The 8,501-nt window shown below is 46.8% G+C and overlaps 3 protein-coding genes across 3 annotated transcripts; 2 read left to right on the forward strand and 1 right to left on the reverse strand.

Moving 5' to 3' along the window:
* Positions 1-608: 608 nt before the first annotated feature.
* LOC6594808 (bromodomain-containing protein DDB_G0280777) lies at positions 609-5,059 on the forward strand. The gene is made up of 5 exons (XM_026984157.1): positions 609-731; positions 2,646-3,215; positions 3,370-4,438; positions 4,553-4,833; positions 4,901-5,059. The coding sequence occupies exons 1-5, from the start codon at positions 726-728 to the stop codon at positions 5,057-5,059; spliced, it is 2,085 nt and encodes a 694-aa protein (XP_026839958.1). The 5' UTR covers positions 609-725.
* A 623-nt stretch (positions 5,060-5,682) lies between these two features.
* LOC6594807 (DNA-directed RNA polymerases I, II, and III subunit RPABC5) lies at positions 5,683-6,082 on the forward strand. The gene is made up of 2 exons (XM_002020186.2): positions 5,683-5,810; positions 5,893-6,082. The coding sequence occupies exons 1-2, from the start codon at positions 5,716-5,718 to the stop codon at positions 5,999-6,001; spliced, it is 204 nt and encodes a 67-aa protein (XP_002020222.1). The 5' UTR covers positions 5,683-5,715; the 3' UTR covers positions 6,002-6,082.
* LOC6594806 (methionine aminopeptidase 1) lies at positions 6,021-7,433 on the reverse strand. Its single transcript, XM_026986907.1, has 3 exons — positions 7,250-7,433; positions 6,417-7,154; positions 6,021-6,354 (listed from the first exon to the last, which is right to left on the reverse strand). Exons 1-3 carry the CDS (start codon positions 7,401-7,403, stop codon positions 6,122-6,124), a joined length of 1,125 nt encoding a protein of 374 aa, XP_026842708.1. The 5' UTR covers positions 7,404-7,433; the 3' UTR covers positions 6,021-6,121.
* Positions 7,434-8,501: the final 1,068 nt, after the last annotated feature.

Raw genomic sequence — 8,501 nt, forward strand, 5'->3', positions numbered from 1 at the left:
TAAGGCAAAGAGCAACTGCTGAGAGACAACGAGTTCGTTGCCTAAGTCTTTTGTTTTTCCACCTCTCCGCGCTGCGTGCCGTTTCTTTCTTGCGCTTTCCAAGAACAGTCGGTGGCAAAACACTTTCGTTTGCGCTTCCACTGCGGCTTAAATGAGTGGCAGCAATCTTGGCCACTTGCTGGCCAATTCATGTGGCTCGTTGGTCGCGTGCTAAGCCTGGCCCAGGCCATCAGCGCAAACAAGTTTTCTGCGCCGGCAGCGGTGCAGACGAAGACGCTCGAAAAATCCGACCACTTTCTTTGCGGTGCGCATTTCCAATGGGACGACGCTACGTGGGCTTCCAGTGGATGGATCGTCAGCTAGTGGCCCAGCACATGGTTTTTGTCCGGACTCTACTGCCGACTCCGAGTCAGTTGTCTTCGCGACTTGAACAAGTGCAGACGTCGCCGTATCTGGCTCCGAGTACATACCATACATACGTATATCAGAAATTCTGTGCGTGCAATTGCTACTGAAGAAAGCGCTGCGGCGGACGCTGACATGAAGTTAATTGATGTTATTATATACTTAATTGTCATTTTGATCTTCATCTACTTGCTGCTTGAGGCTTAGAAGCAGCCAAAGGTCAGTCAACTATTGCCCAGAGCTTTCTACAACAACGGCAACAACATCATCCTCAACACCTTCCGACAAACCGACGAAAATCTCTACAAACCCAAACCAAGATGAGGGTAAGTGAATCGCACGCAGTGATCTCGAGTTTGTTGTCCGCAATTAGCGATAATTAAAAAAATCTCTCACTGTGCACAATAATAGATTGAATGTACATCATTTGAATGGCAAATCTACTTCGCTCTGCTTTGATCACACAGCGTGCAAAGACTCTCATTTGATCGACATTCATCAGCAACCTCACATTCACCTTCACCTTGAAATCCAATTACCAGACAATGCCGTCGCATCTTCAATTGAATTGAATATTTGACAAATTGTGGTGTGGCCGGCAAATGGCGTACTTTCATTTGCAATGAGAGCAGTTGATGCACCAGGTTTCGCTGTGCCACTGGCAGTGGCAGTTGCAGTTGCACTTGCCGCAACAAGCTACAGATAGAGCTCTAGACAATGGATCGCTTTACGTGCACCAATTACATTCACTGCTTGCCTGACTTTGCCTCAATGTGCAGCGGGCTTGAAAATAAAATGCTTACCGCTAAAATAAAAGTTGCAATTCAAGTTGCAATTTGGGTTAGCCAAACTGTTGTTTATGGACGCGGTGCCACAGCGCTGCTGGTGACAGACAGGCTGCCGATCAATAGTTCCGTTTGTGCCTAACGGGCCAATCCTTTATTCAGGTTCAATGTCCCAGCCGGGCCGAGCCCAAGGAAACACGAAATTAAGTGCATTCCAGTGTCAATATTTTGACTTTCATTCAAGCGCGGTGCGGTTAGCAATCTCTGCATCCGTCTCCTGGCGGCAGTTCATTCACCAGCCAGGCCTGCAGCATGCATTTGCATATTATTATGCATATTGTAAAGGCGACAAACTAACCAACCACTCGATAAACAATAAGGCAACAATTTGGTCCCAATTGCGCCTGCCTCTATCGCTGTCTCTGTCCCAGCCACACTGTCCGCGTCTCAGTCCGTCTCTGTTTGCGATTAAGCAAACGCAGCACGTAATCAATAACCACACATATGCGAGTATTGGACGCGGTTAGGCATTTCACCCGTTGATTGACGTCTGGCTAACGGCACACAACATTGTCATTGTCATTGCCTTCTCCCCCTCCCCCTCCTTCACCTTCTACCCCGTCTGCTCCTTCCCCAGTAGCGGGACTGGTCAAGTGAAATTGTTATATCCCATGGCTGCCATCAAATTACCGACTTCCACTTTGATGGAGCACGACGACCGAAAAGTAACCAAGCAGAAACGAAGTTCATCTTAAAGAGAATTATCATGGGCGAGTACCTTTTCTGGGAATGAGGTTAATATGATTTGATTAGAGGGTATCTTAACTGTGCTATGCTTCAGTCAATAAATAGTTTCTTGGACCCACAGGGCCTTCAGAACTTGTTCATATTTCCAAATTCAATTTCCACTTCGATCCCAATCACCAAGCCTTATATACCCATCGCTAAGCCTTTAAAAACATCGTCGTAACAATTACAGAACCAAGACATATCAATATTCGACTTTTCACTTTCATTCTACGGCAATGCGAATCGAAAGTCTAATCAGGCAACGAATCGGGGAAAATGGAAACTATATTATGGCATAGACACACATGTGTGTATGTACAGATATAAATATTACTACTCAGGTATATAAATGAAAATACTCTGATGGCTCGTTTGCTTAAGCAGCTTTTGGTTAAGTAGTAAGCGGCAGGCGACGTGATAAAATTTTAGAAAACCGCCAATTTGTTCAAATTAAGGCCATTACAGTTTTTTTTGTTTGTTGTTTTTTTTTTGTTGCTGTCCAACGATTATACGGCCCTCCCTCCGGTTCCCCTCCGTGGTGAAGCTTAGAAAGTTTTCATTTCTTTTAATGTTTTTGTTCGATGCACTCGTAAAATAATTAAGTTTTGTTGATTTAATGATATTTGACATTTTCACTACCATCCATTTATCCATCAATCCATCCAGCCTTTCATTCTCCTTGCGCTCCTCTTGACGCTGGCCAATTGTGAGCCGCAGTCGCCGCACAGTGGCAGGCAGCGTCCCCTGGTCTATGGCAATTGGCCGCCAAAAAGCGCCAACCAGTTGTCCCGTCCTGCGGCTGGAGCGGGTGCAGGAGGCGCCCCTGGAAAGCAGCGCACACTGGTCGTCCAGATACGCAGCGATCAGCCTGTGCCACTAGTCCTCAAGGGTCGTCCTGGTCACGCACACACACATGCGGCCCACCAGCACTTGGCCCACGCACATGCAGTCCATCCACATGTCTTGCAGCACCCCCATTCGCACTCCCACCTGCATGGTCATCCTCACCTCCTGCACGTGCCACAGCACCAGCACCAGCATCAGCATCTTCGAGGATCAAGACCTATCAAAATAAGCGCTCCTGTCTACCTGAAGCCCGCCAGTGCAGTGCGCAAGCCCCTCAAGATCAAGCTGAACAATTCGAAGCCTAAGACGAAGCCAACCTTCGGATACGACAAACCTTTCAAGTTTGAAAAACCCACGGCTGTGTCTTACAGCGAGCTGCAGAATTTGCCGGTAAGTTGAGAAGAACACAGCTCCAAAAGCAGGAATCGAATGGCCTGACCTGCTTTTCGATGCCTGCTCTTGAGGATTTGATTGATATACGACACAGACACAAGCATCCACTGCACATGCCATATACATATGTACATGCCAAATCCCCCAACAGCTGGACACGCACAACAACTTCAACACTGAGCACTTTGCACCCATTTACACGGTACCCGCACCGAATCTGGCCGTGCACGACAATCACTTGGAGCTGGACGATGGCGGCCATTTTGCCACCGCTTACCTTCCCCCACAGCACACTTCCCAGTCCCCGCCCACATCCGCCTCCGCCCGTCCACAGACATACTTGGCACCGGGTTACAATGTGCATGAGGATGAAACAAATGACCAAACAATCCGCGATCCCATTTCGGGCTCGCAGAAACTCTTTGCCCCAGATCCAGATCCCTCGCTGCCCACCTCAAAGATTCGCCCCGCCACTGAGACCTTCAATACCCCGAGCAACAACAAGCCTCTGCCATCTGATGTCCAGAACAACCATCTGCCCGCCCAGCCACTGGTGCAGATTGTGGGCGCCCAGGCGGCCGCTCAGACGGCTCCGGAGATCTACCCCATCCAGTACGCCCAGCAGACCCAGCAGTTGCAACCGTTCCTAGCCGCCTCCATTTCCGCCGCCCACATTCCTATCTACAATCCCACCTATCTGGTGACCCAGTCGAATCAGCTGTACTCCCAGCACAAGCAACAGCTCTTCAAGCCCAGCGCGGAGCATGTGCTCGAGACTGGCTTTGTGAACGCGGATCTGACTCAAGAGGTGGCCAGCAATGGCCAGATTCTGCAGGCAGCCAAGGACCCGCATCACAACATTCATCCCGTGCTGGACTCGGCGCCGCAATACGCAGCTCTGATTGCTGCCCCGGCTCTGGGTGAGCCTGTGGAAAGTGCCTACGAGACGGCTTCCTTCCATTTGCCTAATGTGGCCTCGGCGGTGGCTTCCACGGCTCCGGAGGGAGGCTTTGTGGTGTCCAACTACTACGGCCATGCGCACGATTCCTCGCAATTGCTCCAGGCCTATGCAGAGGAGGAGGCCCGCCGTCAGCAGCTGGAGACCGAGCACGCAGCCCTGGAGTTGCAAAAGCAGCAGCAATATCACCTCGACGAGCTCAAGGCCCAAGCGCTGGAACAGCAGCAGCAACAGCAGTTTCATCTGGAGGAACTGAGGGCCCATGCTCAGCGGCAGCAGGAGCAACAGCAGCAACAACAGCAGCATCTGGAGGAGCTAAGGACACAGGCTCATGCCCAGCAGCAGCAACAGCAGCATCTGGAGGAGCTGAGGGCACAAGCACATGCCCAGCATCAGCAGCAGCTGCAGTTCGAAGAGCTGAAAGCCCAGGCCGAGGAGCAGCACTTGCAGCACCAACAGCAGCAGCAACAGTTGCAGCTGTTGCAACTGCAGCAGCAGCATCAGCAGCTCCAACAGCCTGTCCAACATCACCCGCAGCCCGCCCAGGACCCTGCTGCAACTGCGTTCGAGGAGCATCAGCGACTAGTGCAGCAACAGCTGGGCAGCAACACGCCACTACGCATCTTTGTGCCAGACGAGGAGGCTGCGTCTGAATCGGTAAGAAAGTCCCAGAATATCTCAATGAACTAATTACTAAACATTCGTAATATTTTCCCTTGTACAGCGCCTCCAAAAACGATCGGATGATCTGAAGAAAGGCACGGTGGAGGATGTCCACAATCTGGGAACGACCGACAGCGAGGTAGAGTCAGCCAAAGATTTATTTGAGGTCTCCACCTCCGTAGAAGTTGCCGGCGAGAATCACAATGCCAGCAGCATATAGTTGTTTTTGTCGTTATGGCATAGTCTTCGACGCTGTTCCAATATTTATTCTACACACTCATTTGTATAAATGCATTCATATAGCGAGCAGTCGGTAGTTAAATAAATATAATCATTAATTTATTCAAATTGATTTCGAATTCATTTTGTTGCTGTGGTATGTATCTGTATCTATTGTAAAAAATGTATCATGTAAACGAATTTCTTGGAGGTAAATTTAATCAAAAGCTATGCATAATGTGATAGTGCATGTACACCAATCCATTCAAATACGCTGGACCTACAACAGAAAACAAAAACAGAAACAAACAATCAAATATATTTATGTGTTATACTAACCCATGGGCCCTGGGATTCAGTTATCTCTGTTCGATGTGAGAACGGTTCGTTGTATGAACTGGCACATCTATATACTGTATGGTTAGTTTAAGATGCTATCCCATTTAAATAAAGGTGCTTTAAGTGGGTTATCGGTATCGGCTTATCGGTTTCTTCTCGGTATATTTACGGTATATCTCGAAAATGAGACCGTATATTTCTGAGGGTGTATTTGAACCACGGTCACACTGCTAAAAACACATTTCGGAATCCGCTCGCGTGCAATTTTTTTTGTTTAAATTCGGTAATTCGGCGAAAACAAAGCGAAAAAGACGAAAAATGATTATTCCAATTCGTTGCTTCACTTGTGGCAAAGTCATTGGCAACAAGTGGGAGTCGTATCTGGGTCTGCTGCAGGCGGAGTACACCGAAGGGTAAGTAAGGCACCACCAGTGGAGTCTCGTTCGCGACGCGGGTCCTTTTCTGTATCTAATTCCACCTACGCACTTATTGCAGCGATGCCTTGGACGCCTTGGGCCTGAAGCGCTACTGCTGCCGACGCATGTTGCTCGGACACGTCGATCTGATTGAGAAGCTGCTCAATTATGCACCGCTCGAGAAGTAAAGTTGGAGGCGTTGGAGAGTTTAGAAACTGTAGATTTTATTGTAAAAATTAAAGCTTCGTGAAAACCACAAAAAATGAGAATTTTTTTGTTTATATTGGCAGTGGCTTGGCACGATCTTTTTACATCTTGTCCATGAACCAAGGCTGGCCGTTGTTCTCGCGTCGCTTCGTCAGTATCTCACAGCCATTGTTAGTCACTAGAAGAGTTTGCTCAAACTGGGCCGAGTATTGGCCATCGCCGGTGACGGCAGTCCAGTCATCAGGCCAGCTCTTGGCGTCGCGCACACCCATGGAAATCATGGGCTCAATGGTGAAGCAATGTCCAGGGGCCATGACGCCGACAGCCGAGTTTTCTACAAAACAAAAAAGGATCAAGTTCGTATACCATCTGGTTGATAATAGCATCTGATCTTACTGGCATAGTGCGGTACGTTTGGGGCTGTATGGAAGACGCGATGTATGCCGTGGCCGCAGTAGCTACGAACCACGCTGAATCCATGTGGGGTCACATACTTCTGGATAACGTTGCCAATTTCGCGATACTTGACGCCCGGACGCACAAGCTCGATTGCCTTGGTCAGGGCCTCGTGGGTGACCTGCACCAGCTTCTTGTGCTTCTCCGAGACATTTCCGACAAAGAATGTCTCGTTCAGATCTCCATGGAACCCATGATGGAAGACCGTAACGTCGATATTGCACAGATCTCCGTCCTCCAGGGGCCGCTTGTCCGGTATGCCATGGCAAATCACCTCGTTAACGGAGGTGCAGCACGATTTGGGAAAGTTGTAGTAGTTCAGGGGCGATGGATAGCAATCGCGCTCAATGGCTGCCTCGTGCACCAGGCGATCCAGCTCGTCTGTGGTGATGCCCACCTCCACAGCCTTGGCCCCCTCGTCCAGGCATTCTCTTCCCAGGCGGCCTGCCACTCGCATGGCCTCAATTTCTTCATCGTCTAGCACCTTGATGGTTGTGCCTCGCAGGGCTTCCTCCGAGAGCGACCGTCCATCTACGTGATCAGCATAGTCCGGACGTTGAATGGTCAGTGGCACTGCGCGCTTGGGGGTCTGCTCGAACGGACGCAGCTTGCCGGTGTATTTGAACTGTGGCCAAGGGTTGTAAGCCCCATTCTCGGCGGGGGTCTTCTGTGCTCCACCTAATTTAAATATTTCAAATATTTTATTCATTTTGATACGAATTTATACGAAGTTTAAGACGCGCACTGAAACTAAACGATATTTCATAACGTACCTGCCAAAGCGTGAATAGCCTTATGTTCCTTCCAGAAACCCTTGAAGCAGGTCTGGGAACAGAAGAAGGACCCCTTGATGCCCAGCTTGAGGCAGCTGGGACATTGCAGAGTCGCCTCCTTGCCGCAGTTGGTTGTCTCGCATATCTGAGTCATTTTATTATTTCACAAATATTTTATTTGTATTTTCTTTCCAATATAGTGATAAATAATGTGACAGCGGATTTATGAATCAGATATACCTCAGAAATATATTGAAATATACCGAATAATTTTCAAAATATATCGTACATATACTGACGAATTTGAGTTCTTGTTTACATATTCCTCGTTTTTGATATTCCATCGAATATTCTTAGCTATATAGATCTCTCAGTTTTGCCCATATAATTTTATATGATTGATGAATCAAGTTTGATCAGGATTAACTATTTTTAAGTACTTGCATGTATTGTATTTTGACAAAAACACGGTTTCAACAAAAATAGAGCAAGTGCCACCAAACTTGAGCGCCAAAGAGAAATTGTTTGAAAGTGAATGAGCGAATAGGGTTTAAATGAAATCCATTGAAATAAATTGTGCACGGAAGCACGATTTGAGAGAGCGAAATTCAAAAAACCTGCGAATCGATGTTTCTATATCCTTTGTTCTTAAATATACCTTTAAATATTAAATTTAATACATTGATAAAATATACCATTTATTACCGTAAAAAACGAAAAAACAAACAACGAGATGAACAACTTTAAATAATGGACAACGATAAACATAACAGACGATAAATAAATGGCAAAACTCGGTATTAATGCAAAAAACATCAGTATTTTTGTGCGTTATGGGTATTTTTCATCGAACACTGTTCAACACTGAAAATATAATATACCTAATATAGCTATACCATGCGCTTGAAATGCAAAAGAGTGAAAAATAAGAAACTTTAAAACTAACTATATTTATTAAAATACTAATTCAATTATAAGAATAACAAGTGGGCATATTTGATAAAATTAACCAATAAATTCAATTTTTCCCAAGAAGTATGTTCTTATTATTATTAAAAGTACCATTTGAACGGCAAAAACAGAAAGCGCGCCAACCCGAGTTTCAAATTTACACCCCCATTGGTGTGCTATTCTGGCAAGATGCTGTGTTTATATATATATTCCACATCCCTACTGTTTACGTTCAAAACGCGAACAACTTCGGCAGTGAACGGACATGATTTTCGCAGTGGCGGTAAAAGAATATTGAAAA

Source organism: Drosophila persimilis, unplaced genomic scaffold (genome assembly GCF_003286085.1).
Source record: "Drosophila persimilis strain 14011-0111.01,24,50 unplaced genomic scaffold, DperRS2 tig00000000-arrow-pilon, whole genome shotgun sequence".
NCBI lineage: Eukaryota > Metazoa > Arthropoda > Insecta > Diptera > Drosophilidae > Drosophila > Drosophila persimilis.